Source organism: Fundulus heteroclitus, chromosome 20 (genome assembly GCF_011125445.2).
Source record: "Fundulus heteroclitus isolate FHET01 chromosome 20, MU-UCD_Fhet_4.1, whole genome shotgun sequence".
Lineage (NCBI taxonomy): Eukaryota > Metazoa > Chordata > Actinopteri > Cyprinodontiformes > Fundulidae > Fundulus > Fundulus heteroclitus.
This window is the reverse complement of record NC_046380.1, coordinates 32,534,430-32,553,261: the sequence shown is the minus strand read 5'-3', so window position 1 is coordinate 32,553,261 and position 18,832 is coordinate 32,534,430. Positions and strand designations below refer to the sequence as shown.

The 18,832-nt window shown below is 38.7% G+C and overlaps 1 protein-coding gene across 5 annotated transcripts in view; it reads right to left on the bottom strand.

Annotated features, from left to right (window-relative positions):
* The window catches only part of slc2a9l2 (solute carrier family 2 member 9, like 2), a 175,908-nt gene extending 159,799 nt beyond the window's left edge, over positions 1-16,109 (bottom strand). The window contains exons 1-2 of one of the 5 annotated variants that reach the window (XM_036151857.1): positions 16,002-16,109; positions 6,436-6,515 (exon numbers count right to left, since the gene is read on the bottom strand). In XM_036151857.1, coding sequence (XP_036007750.1) covers positions 6,436-6,498 — 63 coding nt within the window. In that variant the 5' untranslated portion in view covers positions 6,499-6,515; positions 16,002-16,109. Of the gene's footprint in view, positions 1-6,435; positions 7,105-13,926; positions 14,074-14,105; positions 14,357-16,001 lie in introns of those variants that run through there. The other 4 variants (XM_036151858.1, XM_036151861.1, XM_036151859.1 and 1 more) reach the window with 4 other exon arrangements.
* Positions 16,110-18,832: the final 2,723 nt, after the last annotated feature.

Sequence of the window (18,832 nt, the reverse complement as noted above, 5' to 3'; positions counted from 1 at the left end):
TCATCTTCTTTACCTCTCTTATGCACTGCTCATTTCTTTGGATGGTTAGCCCCAGGACTTTACATTTGTCCACTCTCTCCCTTCCACCAGCACACATGGCCTGCTTCTTCTAACAATTGTTTGTCTTCTCTCCAGAGTTTACATCAGGGGTGTCCAAACCTTTCAGCACGTGAGCCAGAACTGTCAAGTCAAAAGTCCCGTTAGATATTGCATGAAGCTACAGGAGCAGTTGAAAGCAGTTACTGGGAAAATAATGGCTGATTCCTAGACAGAGATGACATACATAGATATGGACAAAGTGGCAGATCAGTTATCTCGGACAGCCTTGTACACTTGGACAGTCTTGAACTCCATGCTATTGGACAGTCTGGCATAGTACCCGAGTGGTGACATGTTTTCTACTGGCAATAGGAGAAGAGTGGAGGAGGAGTCTGGCTTCTATAAAGACTCAAGCAACCATGATTCAGGGCTCACTCTTCCTCATTCCTGTTTCCTGTGCCGATACCTGTCAAGAGATCCTCGGTGCTGAACTGTAACCATTTCTCTTGCTTGTTTAGATTAAAAGTGTCAAGGCGTAGTTTCTGTTTCGAGAGACGTTCCTTTAAAGAAGTTAAAGGGGAAAGGAGCTGGAGTCTGCCAAGGCATCTAACCGGTGACAGGGGGATGTAGCTTTTATGGTATTTGAGGGCCAAAAAATAGATAAAAAAAAAAAAATAGCCCAAAAAATATTATATTGAGAATTTGTTTTACCTACTCTATAACATTTTAACATTTAAATTAAACAAATGAATCAGATCTTCTGTAGGAAAGGAATGTGTAAATCAATATAGATCCAGAAGTTAAAAAAGGGCTTCGCTCATTTGCTGCATTTAAAGCCGGTCGCCCAGTTTGCAAATAACTTTGGGTTATATTGGAAAAAAACTGAATTCTTTTTGTTCTAGCAATAAAAGAAGATGATCTGGTTTGGTATTTCTTCTGAAACTTTTGCTCCATTTAGCACATTTTCATAAATTAATTCAAATCAGATTTTAATGCACCAAAGTTTGCATTTGAGTAAACGTCATCAAACAGCCGTGGTCCTGTTTACTATGAAATTAAAGAGGATGTAAAAAGTGTGGTTATTAAAAGACAAATACCTTGTGCTTTACATAAAAATTTTCACTGTAAGATTTTATCTCCTTTGTAATAAATAAATTTCCATCTGCACCAGCCACCCTTACTAGTGTGTGAATTATTTTATGAAATGCAGTCGGGAGGGGCGCACAAAAATATTACAGGGGGCACAAACGGTCACTTGGCACTTTGGACATGCTTGGCCCAAATCCGACTCTCCAGACTTATCTTCCATACAGCCAAAGCTAAATAGATTGAAAACTGATCTAAAAATCGCACAAAAATCAACACGACTCAACTTGAACAAAAAATAAAACAATTAAAAGTGGTCTATTAAATATAAGGTTTCTTCCTCCAAAGACTTTGTTAGTTAATGAATTGATTTCTGATAATCAGATTGATTTATTTTGTCTCACAGAAACCTGGCTGCAAGAGGACTACGTTAGTATAAATGAGTCAACTCTCCCTAATTATTTAAATTTCCACATTCCCAGAACTACAGGACGAGGAGGAGTAGCAACCATCTTTCAGTCTGATTTATGAATTAGTCCCAGGCCAATTAATAACTACAATTCTTTTGATCATCTAACCCTCAGTTTCCCTCATCCAAACTGCAAAGCAATAAAACTTGTTATGTTTGTTGTTTTGTATCGTCCACCAGGCCCTTACTCTCAGTTTTTAGATTAGTTCTCAGACTTCTTATCAGATTTAGTGTTAAACACTGACAATGTTATTATAATCAGATCCTCTGTAGGAAATTAATGTGTAAATCATTATAGATTTAAAGGTAAAAAAAAGGGGTCATTGCTCATTTGTGGTATTAAAAGATGGTCATCCAGTATGCAAATTATTTTGAATAATTTGACTCTTTAACAATAATAGACTGAACTCATTTTGATGTAGCATTATAAGAACAATATTTGGGACAGTTCTTTGAAAACACTTGCTGTAATTAGCCAATTTTAATATTTGAATTCAAAGCAGATTTTAATGCACCAATGTGTTTATTAAAAGAGGAATACTTTGTGTTGCACCTAACATTTTCAATTGTAGGATTTTAACTGTTCTGTAATCATTTAAAACTAAAGGTGTCCATCTGCATCAGCCACCTGTGCTGGTAGCCCAAATCTTTCTTCAAATGCAGTTGGGGGGGGGCACACAAAATAAGAACGGGGCAAATGGCCCCCGGGCCGCACTTTGGACATGCCTGGTTTAGAGGCAGTAAAGCTTTCCGAATTATCGGATATTTTAGCTTCATCTAAACCTTCAACTTGTATGTTAGACCCAATCTCATCCAAGTTATTTAAGGAAGTATTCCCTTTGATTAATGCCCCCATTTAAGACACGATATGTACCACAGGTTTTTAAGAAACCCTCTCTTGATCAAGATGACTTAGTAAATTACAGACCTATATCTATCTGTAATTCTTGAGAATTACAGATAGATTGTAGTTGCTAATCAAATATGTGAACATTTACAAACAAATGGCCTATTTGAAGAGTTTCAGTCAGGCTTCAGAGCTCATCATAGCATTGAAACAGCTCTGGTGAAGGTCACCAATGATATTCTCATGGCCTCAGATAATGGACTTGTGTCTATACTTGTCCTGTTAGATCCCAGTGCTGCATTTGACACAGTTGATCACAATATTCTCTTAGAAAGACTTGAGCATACTGTAGGGATTAAGGGGAAAGCATTAGGCTGGTTTAAATCCTATCTGTCGGACAGATTCCAGTTAGTTCATGTTAATAATAAAGTTTCTTCAAACTAGGGTCACTTGTGGAGTACCACATGGTTCAGTCCTTGGACCAATTCTCTTTACTATATATATGCTTCCGATTGGCAAAATTATCAGACAGCATGGGATTAATTTCCACTGTTATGCTGATGATACTCAGCTATATTTATCCATAAATCCTGATGAATCCAATCAGTTACTTTGACTGCAGGCATGTCTTGATGACATCAAAAGCTGGATGACTTTAAATTTCCTGCATTTAAATTCTGACAAGACAGAAGTTGTAATCTTTGGACCAGAGTCCTTAAGAAATACATTTCTTAATCAATCACCTAATCTGGATGGCATTAAATTGGTCTCTGGTAATAAAGTAAAAATCTTGGTTTTATTTTTGACCAAGACATGTCATTTAAATCCCATATTAAACAGGTTTCCAGGGTTTCCTTTTTTCACCTCTGGAATATCGCCAAAATTAGAAATATTCTGTCCAGGAAAAAACTAGTCCAGACATTTGTTACTTCAAGGCTGGACTATTGTAATTCTTTACTATCATGAAGTCCACAAAATGCAGTTCAAAGCCTTCAGCTGATCCAAAATGCTGCAGCGAGAGTTCTGATGAAAATCAACAAGAGGGATATATTTCTCCAAGTTTAGCTTCCCTTCATTGGCTTCCTGTTAAATCAAGAATAGAATTTAAAATTCTTCTTCTAACGTATAAAGCCCTTAATAATCAAGCTCCATCATATATCAGAGCTCTGATTACCCCCGTATATTCCTAACAGAGCACTTCGCTCTCAGACTGCAGGTCTGCTGGTGGTTCCTAGAGTCTCTAAAAGTATAATGGGAGGCAGATCCTTTAGCTATCAGGCTCCTCTCCTGTGGAACCAACTCCCAGTTTTGGTCCGTGAAGCAGACACCCTATCTACTTTTAAGACAAAACTTAAAACCTTCCTTTTTGACAAAGCTTAAAACTAGAGTGGCTCATGTTACCCTGAGCTATCTTTATAGTTTTACTGCTATAGGCTTAGGCTACTGGAGGACATCAGGAACTAGCACACAGCTTCAGTCGCTTCAGCTAAAAACCACTGATCAGGCCCGAAATCTGGGAGTAGTGATGGACTCAGACCTGAACCTCCAAAAGCATCTAAAGACAATTACAAGGTCAGCTTTCTACCACCTGAAGAACATTTCTAGGATTAAAGGACTGATGTCTCAGCAGGATCTGGAAAAACTAATCCATGCGTTTATTTTTAGTAGAATTGATTACTGCAACGGTGTTCTTACAGGTCTGCCTAAAAAGTGGATCAGACAGCTGCAGCTGATCCAGAACTCTGCTGCCCGCGTTCTCACTAAGACTAAGAAAGTAGAGCACATAACCCCCGTTCTAAAGTCCTTACACTGGCTCCCTGTATCTCAGAGAATAGACTTTAAAATACTTCTGTTAGTCTATAAATCTCTAAATGGCTTAGCACCTAAATACATCACAGACTTGTTATCAGCGTATAAACCCTCCAGACCACTCAGGTCTTCTGGCTCCAGCCTACTCTGCATACCTAGAACCAGAACTAAACAAGGAGAAGCAGCATTTAGTTCCTATGCTCCACTTATCTGGAACAAACTTCCAGAAAACTGTAAAAGTGCAGAAAGCCTGAGTTCCTTTAAATCAAGATTAAAAACACATTTGTTTAGAATTGCCTTTGAATGTTCAAGTTAAAATGTTTTACTGTTTTCAAATGTTCTTTTTTTTGTTTCTACACTATCCCTACTTGCTTTTATTCTGTTTTATTTTCCAATATTTTAATCATGTAAAGCACTTTGCATTGTCTCTGTACTGAATTGTGCTATATAAATAAATTTGCCTTGCCTTGCCTTGCCTTGCCTAATTTTCTCACGCTATAGAGTTCTACTGTTCTTCAAATATGCATTACGTGTCGTCATTTCTGCTTTAACTTTTTGCCCTCTCTCTTTTTTCTTCATAGTAGGTACACCTGGTCTGGCGTTCTGTTAACTGTGACATCATCCAGAGAAGACGGCTCACCCGCTATTATCATCTAATGTAGAACAGATTACTAGATCAATGTGTGCTTCTGTGCTTTTTTGTTTCTCTTGTTGTGTCTCTGCTCTGTCTTCTGTAACCCCCAGTCAGTCGAGGCAGATGACCGTTCATACTGAGCCCGGTTCTGCCGGAGGTTTTCCTTCCCGTTAATGGGGAGTTTTTCTTTCCACTGTCGCTTCATGCTTGCTCAGTATGAGGGATTGCTGCAAAGCCATGCACAATGCAGACGACTCTCCCTGTAGCTCTACGCTTCTCCAGGAGTGAATGCTGCTTGTCGGGACTTTGATGCAATCAACTGGTTTCCTTATATAGGACATTTTTGACCAATCTGTATAATCTGACCCAATCTGTATAATATGATTGAACTTGACTTTGTAAAGTGCCTTGAGATGACATGTTTCATGAATTGGCGCTATATAAATAAAATTGAATTGAATTGAAAACTTTCCTTTTTTTTAAAAGTTTATAGTCATTTGCATCCTTTAGTTAAAACCAGAGTTTGTAGATAGTTTGCAAACAATCAAGAAAATCTAATTGTACAAAAGTATTGGTCAGGAGAAGATACCTTGCCAGGGTGGGGAAATACCCAAAAATAACATTCGGAGATATATGTGTGTGTGTGTGTATGTATATACATACATACACACATATAGATAGATAGATAGATAGATAGATAGATAGATAGATAGATAGATAGATAGATAGATAGATAGATAGATAGATAGATAGATAGATAGATAGATAGATAGATAGATAGATAGATAGATAGATAATGTTTTTTCAATTGAACACAAATGTCACATCAAAGTAACAAAATTATTCATTAAGATTATTTTTTTTCATTTAACTTTTTAGATCCACTGTAGTGTAAATAGCTCCCCTTAGAAATGTTTTTGAGGACTTCATTACTGGGGGGGTGGAGGCTGTTAATAACGAAAAAAAAGTGCAGGAACTGCTGCGAGATCAAAGCTATAATTTTTATGTCTGTCACAACTTAGTAGTGGGGGGCTAAGATGAAGAGAGACCTTATGAATAGTTATAAATAAACATACACAGATGTTCATAAAGAGAATAATAAACATGTCTCTCAGAAGTCTGATTTAATATGCTTGAAGAATCCAGTTTGCCATGTATTAAGCAGCTACATCATCTTATTTGTGATTAATAATGAGTCCAGACATTTAGCCTAATCATTTTTTTATATGATTGTAAGGCAAACACTGCCATAATTACAGAAAGCAGAAATAGGATTTTAATGAAGAGGGCAAGAATGTGGGTTCAAAATACCAAAAGTACATCTGTAAACATTAAGCAACGTGCAGCTCAGTCACGCATAGCCTGTATCAGGTCATCAGTTCAGGTTAGTATATGACAACAGCAATTGTGACCTACATAACGCCATAAGTGCAGTGCTGCTAGGAGTCCGTCAATAAATGAGCAGTCAGCTGCAATTCCTTAGAAAAATTTGTCATTTCAGGTAATTTGACACTTATTAGAAAAAATAAGCTCCAGCTGTATCAAGCTCACCTTCGCAGAGCTTTTCTCTGGGTTGCTTATTTTCGGGTGACTCTGGTCGTCCTTTTTGTCCATGATGGGGTTTCAGCAACCTAAAACGAGAAGGTCACAATGCATCATATGAGACATGTCGCTGTTAGGGAATACCCACGGGGGCACAGGAAGTCGTTTCACAACAACATTTGGGGAAGTTGATTTTTTTTTTATTCTTTTTTTATTTTATTTTTCCATGGAAGCTGCAGAGAGAAATGTTGCAGCAAAGGATATGACTTCGCATACAGAAGATGGTAGGAAAAAAAAAGGGTTATGGAAGAGTTCGGTTTCACGTGTTGGTCCTCGGGTGGTGGCCTTCAAGTAAAGTTTGAATCATGCAAAAGGTTCTGAGATAAAATCACAATCAGACCTCAGCATGGAACACTGCCTGTTTCTGACTTTAGAACAAAAGGGGGAAAAGAGATTTCTCCTGCAACAGTGTGGAGATTCCACGGCTGTCCAGTGCACCAGATAACAGACTGACTCTGCCCCCTAGTGGTTTTCAATGCAACAACACTCCAACGCTGAACTGGCCTGTCCACAGTTCAAGACTCACAAATGCTAGTGAATCTCAGTGATTTACAACGTTATCAAAACATTTCTTTCACTAACCTGAATTTCTATGGGGCCAATTTGGACCATCAGCAATTACTATTCTGTGCTTCCCCACACAGTCCTGACAATGACATCTTGATTTCTAAATGAAATGGGAAATTTGCTTTCATCTAAAAAAAAAAAATGATTTTGGTCCACTGTCAGAAGCAGATTCACACAACAAATGAGAAGTTTGCTGCACATTTCCTGGACATGTCTATGCTTGGTGGCTCTTGCAGAACTGACTCCTACTGCAGTCCTCACCTTGAGGATCTCCCAAAAACGTCTTTTTTTTTTTTGTTTGGTTTTTGTTTTGTTCTGTTTGGTTGGTTGTTGTTTTTTTTTGGAGGGTTGGTACCCACATCTAAAGGATGTGGCCACCCCTGTTGCTTGTGCACTTTTTTCTTGCACATATTATTCTACACTTAACTTTCCATGAAAATACTCGGAAACAATTGTGACCGGCAGGCTTTTTACGCTCAGGTGTTTTGTGGCTTACTCTGCTTGTTGAGACTGTCAATGACTGTCTCCTGGACAACTGTCAACAGTCTTTGGCATGTGTAATGAAACGATTCTGTAGTAAAAATCCTTCTTTATTTGTCTTTAGTAACATTCTAATCGGCTGAAAAGGTGAATTTTAGGATTTCCTTAGTTGTCGACTCTAATCCTCAAAATGCCCAGAAATAAATTAAAAAAGTAACCGAAACTTTAACTTTGTAATGAAATTTCAATCTACTGACATGCACCGGTGTATTTCAAGGGGATATAAATCAAATTTCCTGGGTTTGGACTGTCCAATTTATTTCTTATTAAACACTAGTTGCAGGGGAAAACAGTCTGTAATTGGTAATTTCTGCTTTAAAAATAAACCTAAAACCGTACTTAGACTTTACACTTTGGAATCACTTGCTACAATCGATTTCCTCTCCTGCACTGAATTGTACTCAGACACATCATTTGCATTCCTGATGGGATCACATTGCATGTCAAGCAGGACTCTGAGCCTAAGCCGTGACGAGCGACTGCCTGCAACAAAGCACAGCAGTTAAAAGCTTCTGATACATTGGCAGCAATAAGGTTTAACTGTTAGCTGGCAAAAAAACACATTGTGTTCATACTGTAAGGATAACATTCACAGCAAAAAATATTATCTATAATAATAGAACTGCGCATGTGTGGATGTTCTCTCCAGTATGTGACGTGTGTCAGTGGCCTCATGTTTGTTTAGCATGCAGCAGAAACCGCCGTCTACAGACGTCAAGAGTGTTGACTTTAGGACGCCCCCCAACTTAGTAACCAAACTGTGATAAGGATGTTGCTAGAAACAAAAATCTATACATGCTTTTAAATGCAAGGTCAAAGTGACCAAACTATTGAGCCTTTTTTTACACGATCATGCTGGGGTTTTTTATGATTAACAGTTTGTTTTTTTCATTGTCATTATGCAACAATCACAAAAACAAACAACAAACATAACCCCCCCCCCCCCCCCCCCGTCCAAACAAACACCCAAACACCACCACCAGGGCTCATTTTTTCCTGGTTACCAACATCTACCCCCTTACTAGTTCACCTACCTACCATAGCTACACTAACTGTATTGATGAAAACATACTGCAAGAAAAACAAAAACACACAGAAAATGATTCGAGGGAAAGTCAATACAAGTAAATAACATGAGCACTGCATTAGAGAGAGATATTTGGGTGACCAACACAATGATCAAAGTAACAATAAAAACATAACATGCATATAAAAATAAGAAGAGGCACAGATATATATTTAAACACAATTTACTGAAACCTTGCGTATATAACACCTTCTAATAATATTTGCCCTACTTTGCTTATATATCCAGTCTACCCAGTCAGTTATGAGACATTCTTTCGAATGCTGAAACCATTGCCATCTCCACACACCCCTCCGTCCCCTGACAGGTATTTGTCTGCCAATCATAATACTAGTCTAGATAAAGCTTTTAACATGTTCATCCTGTCCAGTCAGAACTGAATGATCGCTCCAAACAAATGATCTAGGAATAAATGGAATTTGCATCTTTGTAATCTCACATAGATTTTCATAAGCACTTGTCCAGAATTGTTGGGCTTTGTGAAATGACCATAAAACATGAATTAAAGTACCTTCCTCAGATTTTCATCGCCAACAGTGCGAAGTGGACAATAATCCTAATCTAAAAAATCTAGAGGGAGTCCAACAAAAACGATGCATAACTTTGAATTGAATAAAGCGTACTCTTGCATTAACTACATACTCTAATATTCCTACAAATTCTGTTCCAATCCTCAACACTAAATGCGAAGTTCAGATCCCTTTCTCATGTCTTCTGCAGAGCTGCAGTGGGCCCATTACCAAGAGTCTGAATCAGCATAGAATAATAGAAAGCTGCCTTGTGTCCTTTTCCGTAACTCTTTAAAAATTATTTTAGGGCCTCTGTCCCTTTTGGTGGAACCAAAATTTAAAAATTTAAATAGAAAGAACTAAAAATAATGATGTTAAGAACTAAAGGAACTAAAGGTTCAGATGGAGTATTTTATGACTTCACATCGCAGTTGTTCTTCTGTCTCTTGTTTACATAGCCAGACCGGGGCCGTGTGTGTGTACACGTGTGCACGTGCATGTGAACAGCTGCCACTTGGGGCTTGGCCCCTCCCTGCCCTAAAATACCACCATCAGAGCAGCGCAGTGTTGGAGCAACATGGCAGAGAGCACCCACAACAGGTAAAAATGTTCTCTTGCTAACAGCATTAAAAAGCTGTGAGTTACTTAATTCTTCACCAGAAATGTTCCTCCGAAACGTGAGGCTGTTTTGCTGCGTTTGTGTCCTTTACAAATATGCACATAGAAGACCATGTGTGAGAAGGGAAGGAAGGGCTGTGTTGCTGCTTGGAGAGAGGGTGGCTGGTCATACATTATGTTTTATTGTACGGACAGTGCTCAAGCACCACCTAGTGGTGATATATCACTTATTGCTCCCTTAAGATAAGCGATTATTGGATATGTTTTTGCTTTTTTTTTTTTTTTTTACTTAATTTTGTAGACTTGCAAGGATGACAGAGGGGCAACAGCAGCTTGTACTATACGTACAGTACCACGGGAGGGCTCTTTCGGGAGGCAGAGACCAATGGATCAGGTACCTTAAATTAAAAGCATATTAGTAAAATAACATCTTTGGTAGCCCTAAGTCTCCTTTATCAGCCAATTTTGTAACTTGCTATGGTTCAAATGGGGTCATTTACCATTACAAATAAATATATTGGATATTCTGTCAAACATTTGAAAATAATAGTGGTGAATTTCTAAGGGGAGGGACTGCATAAGATAATTAAGTTTGGGGACATAGTTCATATTCAAAATGTTGACTTTACCTGCCATAGACAAATTAAGAGTTGCCAATCTTTCAACATCACAAGACATTTTTTGTAATAATGGGTGAAAGTTGACTTTGATCAAATATTTAAGCTGTCTGGGAAACCAAATAGCTAAATGCAGAATACCTTGCTGAGGCAATTGAAATGCACCTGGATAGAAGGCAGTGGAGGGGCAATAAGCTATAAAGGGGAGTGCCTCAGACTTGGATCAGTTCACCCTGTATCTGAATTTTTTTTAAAAATAAGTCTATAATTCCAAGAAGACATGGGACAGATCTACCAGGATCGGAGACCAGTATTAAGATGTCATCAGTGTAAAGCATCGGTTTGTGTACCTTCCCACCCACAGTGACCCACGGAAAGTCCTGTCCCTGCCGCCAACTGTTAAGATGTTTACTTCTGACTGGTATATGTCCTACCAGGAATTGAAAAGGTAATTTAAATAAATGAATGTTGTCGCTTTTAAACGTGGCACATACATTGTCCTGTTGGAATATCAAGCTTAATCAAGTTTAATCCATCTGATCCCAACTGGTTAGGATGTTTAAGAGCAGCCAAGAAATCCACGAAGGCTCAAGCCTGTCATAAACTGTAACCTGCTTGAACACCAGTGTCGCTGTCCACGATGAAGGCAGTTCTACTCCTCCAAGGACTAAAAGGTGAACGCCAAATAAGAAGCACCTGCTCCAAAAAAATTGGACAAGTCCAATGATTTCTGAAGAAAAGCGTAGGGTCAGCGGAGACAAAGATTGAGCTGTTCGGCCACAACAGCAACAAACAGTTTTAAACTTTAAAAAAAACTGCTGCCAGTGGTACTGGTGCATTGCATAAAGTTGGTGGATTAACAAAAAACATAATCCAAATTCAAAATTGAAATTTTGTTGAAATTTGTACACTATGTGAGGTCAAACTTGCTAAGAAACATTTACCTAAATAAAAGTCCAACCACATGTTTATATTTAAGACTTTATTTGTAATTTTGATGTGTGGAGATTAGTAAAAAACTGCAATAAATTCAGAATCGTGTATCCAATTCCTCTATAATTCATTGTTGGTGCTTGCTGTGTTATTAGTCCAAACAAGAACAGGTTAAATAGAAGCAAATAAACGTGTGATTCGTTCCCATGTTGAATCTGTCCACAACTATAATTAGAACTTTTGTCTTTAAGGAGCAATTCTTTAGACAGTTCTGGGTTTTGATATCATCCAGTATTGTGCAGTGTAGATCTTAATGACTGCTGCATGTCTGGGGAGTTTTCAGTCTCTTTGAAGATGCACCACATAATTTCAGAAAGCAAACTTCTCACCATGATTTCAGCTACTATATAACCTTTGACAACTTTAGAAAGCATCTAACGAAGCCGCTGGAAGCGCTGCTGCAGCGACGTTCAGTCGGAGCAAGTTTGTTTTATTGGGAATGTAGCAATTAAATGATTAGATACTTCAGTTATGATACAGTATAGTTTTTAACTGCTGCACCGAAACTGCGATACGAGAAATGTTATGTAACAGCAGCAGACGATTCACAGCATTGATTCAAACATTTAAACCAGAACCATGACATATCTATAAGCTAATAACGTTAAACAACCGACAGCGCCTTCCAAATGTGGAATAATTTCATATATAAACAGGTTATTTTCAATGAGACATTGCAGTAATTATTGTTGCACCATAAACTCCTTCTTGGTTTGCTTGACAACAGGCCAGAAAGCAAAAGTAAAAAGTCACACACAGAACTTGTGCATTAGAAAACCGTGGTACATCTGCAGAAGAAAAGTCAGCCCAGCTCATCTGTGTCACCCCTGCATAAAGTTCCCAGCCGAAGAAGGTGACAGGCAGACAGTGAGCAGCTGAGTCCGCGCATAAGTCAAAACACATTTATTATTTTTGCTGCAGATGTTAGAAACACAACCTCAGGAAATAAACCCAGTAGGCTTACCTGCGTACAGACTGTGCAGCCGGGTCAACGACTGAAATAACTGTCCTGACATTACCTATAATAGTGATAACACCGAGGAATCATTAACTCTGAGGGGGGTGTGTCCCTTTCTGTTAGGTCATAATTACAGCAGAGTCAGCGCCACCCTAGAAAAGAGAAATATTAACAGGAGCATTTCCTTTCTGGTGGAAAAACAAGGGGGATTTCCTTCTGTTTAATATTATATGAACACATTTTAATCCGTGTTTACACAAATGGAACCGTTATACAAATACCGGTTCATTTGAAAGCACAATGGTGGATATCTTTCCCAAGAAATTAGATTTGAAAAGGATAAATGATCAAATAGAATGGACAGTGGTGGTTGTTGTTAGGACCTCTGGGAATAGAAGTGCTGTCCTGTCCGGTGCCTGGTTACATTAAATAAATAAAAAATGTCATGTTCTCTGAGAACTTAAAGTTGTCTTGACTGATTTTATGAGGCTGACATTAGAGTCTCAGAATGAACCAATTTCTGTTCAAAAAAAAGTATGGAAAAAAACACAGTTTTTATAAATAGAAGACAGCAACAGAGTGACGTATCTTAAGTTTTTTTTATTCAAATTGTTGCAGAAACAGAGAGTGTAAATTCACTTCTAATCTGGACAGAATTATATGCTGTTGTGTTTCAACATAATCAGAGACTCATATTGATCCTGGGACCTTGCATTTTGACATTTTTGTGTTTTTATATGCAGATTAAGCTCTACGAAATCAGACTAAAAATCTAATACTAGACATAAAGTTCATTGCAAAAGTATTCATTGATGTTATTTACAACCAGATAGTTCAATGTAACTTATTGGGTTTAATTTGATAGATAAATGTGATGCAAGTTTGTATTCAGCGCCCCCTTCATTAATGCCTTTGCTGCAGTCAGAGCAGCAAGTCAAAGTAAAAACTCAAGCTATTTAATAGAAATGCACACCACACCTTTCAGATTCTCTTTTGTACGCGATATTAAAAAACAGATATGCTTTTTTTCCACATTATCATTATGTTGTTTTGTTTTTTCTGTACTGATCTATCGCAGAAAATCCCCATAAAACAGAATAAAGCTTGTGCTTGTAATGTGAAAAAATTCAGCGTCATTACAATGTGAGTCCCGGAGCAGGTAGGAGCTTTTTCACAAAAGAAACCTAATGTCCCATTGGCTGTGAAGCAACTCTCCAGAAATTCACTTTTTCCATGTCTAAGATGTTGTTGTCCAGCTAATCATAGTGAGCTTAACCAAGGACAGATTTGAATGAGACGTTCACAGATAAGCAGATCGGTTTAACAACAACACTGGGATTTTAGGTCAAATGTAATCGGGCTATAGGGCTTGCAAAAAGTACTTTTCCTTTCATTTAAGAGACACCAGGCCTTTCTTTTTTGAAGTTGCTAAATTAAAATCAATAGATAAAGGTAACTTTATAAACAAGATAAGTTGGTGCTCTCTGTTAGAAACCAATCCGAATGCAAAGAGTTTTAAGGCGATCATTTTAAAAGCACATTTTTGCTTACCTTGCTTTCGTGTGATACTATGACCACATTTTTTCTTTTGTCCAGAACTCAGACTTGCAAAAAATAAATAAATAAATTTTCTTTTGCAGACGCAAACTCTGCAATCACAGAAAAGAACAATAGCTAAACCAAGAGTCACTGTAGATCAAGTCCTGGCGCAGAGGTCCAGGTTCTCTTACCTTGCAAAACATGCGCTAAGAGCGTTCTCTCACAGAGGAGAAGAAAGTGTGACAGCCTCAAAGATAACGGTGCAAATGCCATGCTGGTAGACGGACTCCTGTTTTTGCCTGCAGGAATAATGAAGTGTGCCCTTTGGCTCGGTCACTGCAGGAGGAGCACGGGGGACAGCCCCTTCATTTAAAACAGTCAAAGTCCAGAGAAGACGCCCAGGAGGAATGGCTTGCAGGTCAGAGCGACCAAACAGCAGAAGCCGTTACATCTTGAGACAACACGCACACCGTCATTCATGTTGGCGTCGGTGCGCTCCCCGTGCAGAATGTTGCGTCTCTGCGAGTGAAGCGACGGAAAAGCAGCACAACAGCTCCTTCTTCAGTCCCCAAAGAACTCTCTCCTCAGGCAGCCTTTCACTGATCAATGGCCGCTTTCTTCTCCGTCCGTCCAACAATGATTACGCTCTCTGAACCACAGCCTGGCAGCCCGCTAGATTACAAACATGTGAACCACATTTCTACATTGTGACCGCAGCATGAGACGTGTTGCAGTTTTGAGTTCCCCGGTCTTTGTTGTCGGTCTTGTCGAGAGCTGACCCGGGTAAAGACGTATCGCCCTGTGATGAGCCTCGGCCTGGTGAGCTCCTGTGGGACGTCTCTTCTCAGCCCTGGAGTCTAGGTAACGCCGGTGTTGGGTTACACAGTGTGCCAGCGGGCCTTTCGAGCCTGAAAGCACCTGAGTTGACCTAATACTGCTTTATCTTATGCAATGCCTTGCAAAAGGTCTACAGTTTCTCGCGCTACAACGTCACATTTCACTGTATTTTAAATGATCTGGCAGACTTTAAGCTTGAAGTGGCCGATGTGGGAAGGAAGAAACGCTTGGAATGATTGCTAAATGTCCGACTAATAAATATAATGTGCATTATTATTCTGCTTCTTTTGCTCTGACAGCTTTAAATAAAATCCAGCGCACCCAGCTGCCTTCACAGACAGGGAGCCTGACCGTGCATGCAGAGCTTCAATGGAAAGGTTGAAATCAAGGCATGGTCATGTGTTTAAAAGGGCCCAAAGTCCAGACACAAGTAGGTAAGGCCTAACCCTGTAGTAAGGACGGTGACTGAGCTAGTTCTCCGATACGGGCAAAGCTGCTAGAGACTTTCCCTGCAAGGTCTGCAGCCATAACTGCAACGTTTGCTGAAATTACAGCTGCATGGCCGGCTGAATATAAATGCAACACTTTTTAGAGATTTATTTTAAATAAATTATTGGAGAAAAAAATTACAAAAAGAAACCTCCAACATTTATCAGTTTAAATTCCTGATGCAAAAACATTGAGGCTAGTGGTTATAAGATGACAAAATGTTAAAATGTTTAAGTCGTATGAGTATTTGTGCTGGCCACTGTATCTCCATGTTCACTGAAATAATAATAATACATTCTATTTATAATGCGCTTTACAGTTCAAAGAAATCTCAGAGCGCTACAGAGCAGAGAGCTAAAACCAAACTCGTGGGATGATTAAAAAAAATTAAAAACAGCATTAATTATCACTGTGTTATGGATATTAAGCAACATATTGCTGAAGCATCTGCCAACCTGTCCAGGGTTCACCCCGCTTCCCACCCTGTGGCCGCTGGAGAGAGATCGCTGGAGAGAACCATGTGATGCCAACATCACAAGGTTCTTTCCGCAGCCCCAGTTCCAGATATTTCTCATCTCAGAGATTGTTACTTTCTGGTAAAATCAAATGCCCGCAGATGAGTTAAACATTGACTTCACGCTGAGAGCCAGAGGGGCCCTGACTTATAAACAAACCAACCATCGGCATTTGACACCACCTTCACTGGCTGTGGAACAAAACTAAATTTGAATAAAGTATGAAACAGAAGAAATGAAGCTTACCTTCGGCTCTCTGGACTCTTCCTGCTCTGCACAAACCCCGAACAGAGCTGCTGTAGGAATCTAATTGAGAAGTCAGCATTATCACATGAGAACTCGCTGGCTAACTTAATTTAGTGAGTCTGAATTTGGAGCCAATAGCCACAGACGCGGTGTAACCAGAGTGCAGCTGAAGGAGCCCACCTTTGTGACAGTTAAGTCAATCATTTGCCCTGTTAAGCTGCAGTACGCAGGCTACTACCGCTGGCATATAAAAAGAGGACTGAAGCTTTGACGTTCATCAAGAAGCACCGACCATTAGCTCCTATGAATTTCTGTTTCCTACATGTGTTCATTGTGGTGACAGAGTAATTACAATGTGCTTCCAGTAAAGGCTTTGTTTAATCCCTCTTTAAAAAGGATGAATTCATTATTTGTAACAATGACTTGATTTCTCCAGGATGCAGTGAGCAAACTTCGACACTCCAGCAACACAAGCAATAATAATATTGATGATTGTACTTGCCTTTTATATGCTGACTTTGCAGGATCCTTAAGAAATCCCAGCCTGGCATCTCCCAAGCACAAATCCGCCGAGTTCAAGTCATGCTTTTAAATGCCTTCTTTGTTTCGGTGAGCTGTGAGCCATCACAACATTTAGGCTTCAACACCCAGAACTCATCCTCATCGGTTTGTCTTACTGGGCCTGCTGGTAGCAAACTGTGCGTAAATATTATCAGGAGAAATAGAACCCTTCTGAGAAACGTTTAGCTGTTTTCCACCTTCAGCAGCAATGTGCTGTACCTACCTAAAAAGCATCTAAAGCAGGGGTGTTTAAAGTCAAAATCTTGACACAGTATCTGTCTTTTAATCATTACACTTTTTACATTCTCTTTAAATTCATAGCAAATGGGACCACAACTAACCAGTGACTTAAAGGCAGACTTTCGTGCACAAACTCTGGTTTTATTTGTTCATTAAAACTGGTTGAATACAGCAAGCGTTTTCAAAGCAAGACTGACCCCAAATGCTGTTCTTATTGCTTAGAGTACGCAAAAAATTTAGAACTAAATAGTCAATCGATTTCGAGAGATTTTGAAAACTGGATGACCAAATTTTTATTTGGCAAGTGTGCAAATAAGAATTTGCACACTTGCCAACAATGTTTTGGATCTATTTGCATCTTCTCTTTACAACAGAAATTTGGACGAATTTAATTAAAATCTTTGATGCACAAATTTTGTGGAGCAGGTAAAAAAAAATCACAATAGAACTTTCTGGCAATCATTTTAATATAGCGGTATAAATATACATACATACAACATACACACATACATACTGTACATACATACATACATATATATATATATATATATATATATATATATATATATATATATATATATACAAAAATTATGGAATCATCGGCTTCGGAGGATGCTCATGCAATTGTTTAATTTTGTAGGAAAAAAAAAGCACATCACAGACATGACACAAAACTGAAGTCATTTCAAATGGCAACTGTCTGGTTTTAAGAAACACTAAATAAATCAAGGGAAAAAATGTGGTAATCAGTAATGGTTACCTTTTTAGACCAAGCAGAGGGGGAAAAATGGAATCACTCAATTCTATGGAAAGAATTATGGAATCATGAAAAACAAAGAACGAAAACACATCCCTAGTATTTTGTTGCACCACCTCTGGCTTTTATAACAGCTTGATTTCATCATCGCCAAACATCCTTTTCAATTCCAAAGTCCAAAATCTCAACATAAACGTCTACATTTATTGAAGATGTAATGACAGCCATCTCCCCAGTGCCTTCACCTGACATGCAGCCTCATATCAATGACTGTGGAAATGTGCATGTTCTCTTCAGGCAGTCATCTTTATAAGTCTCATAGGAAGGCACCAAACAAAAGTTCCAGCATCATCTCCTTGCCCAATGCAGAGTCGAGATTCATCACTGAATATGACTTTCATCCAGTCATCCACAGTCCATGACTGCTTTTCATAGCCCACTGTAACCTTTTTTTTCTGTTTAGGTATTAATGATGGCTTTCATTTAGCTTTTCTGTATGTAAATCCCATTTCCTTTAGGCGGTTTCTTACAGTTCGGTCACAGACGTTGACTCCAGTTTCCTCCCATTTGTTCCTCATTTGTTTTGTTGTGCATTTTAGTTTTTTGAGACATATTGCTTTAAGTTTTCTGTCTTGACGCTGTGATGTCTTCCTTGGTCTACCAGTATGTCATTTGTTTTTGGTCCAGGTTTTAGACACAGTTGACTGTGAACAACCAACATCTTTTGCAACATTGCATGATGATTTACCCTCTTTGATAATCCTCTCCTTTGTTTCAATTGACATCTCTCATGTTGGAACCATGATTCATGTCAGTCCACTTGGTGCAGCAGCTCTCCAACGTGTGATCACTTTTAGATGCAGACTAACGAGCAGGTCTAAATTGATGCAGGTGTTAGTTTTGGGAATGGAAATTTACAGGGTGATACTATCATTTTTTTCCTCAGAATTGAGTGATTCCATTTTTCCCCCCTATGCTTGGTCTAAAAAAGTAACTATTACTGATTACATTTTTTTTTATTGAATTTAGTGTTTCTCATAGGCAGACAGTTGCCATTTGAAATGACTTTAGTTTTGTATCATGTCTGCTATCTGCTTTATTTCTACAAAGTTAAACAACTGAATGAACATCCTCCAAGGACGGTGATTCCACCATTTTTGCCAGGGGCTGTATATTTGTGGCCCTTATGTACTTTTGACTTTACTATTTTGGCCCACTTGAAGGAAAGTTTGGATACCCCTGATCTAAAGGGTTGTTTCGTTAAGGAGCAGGC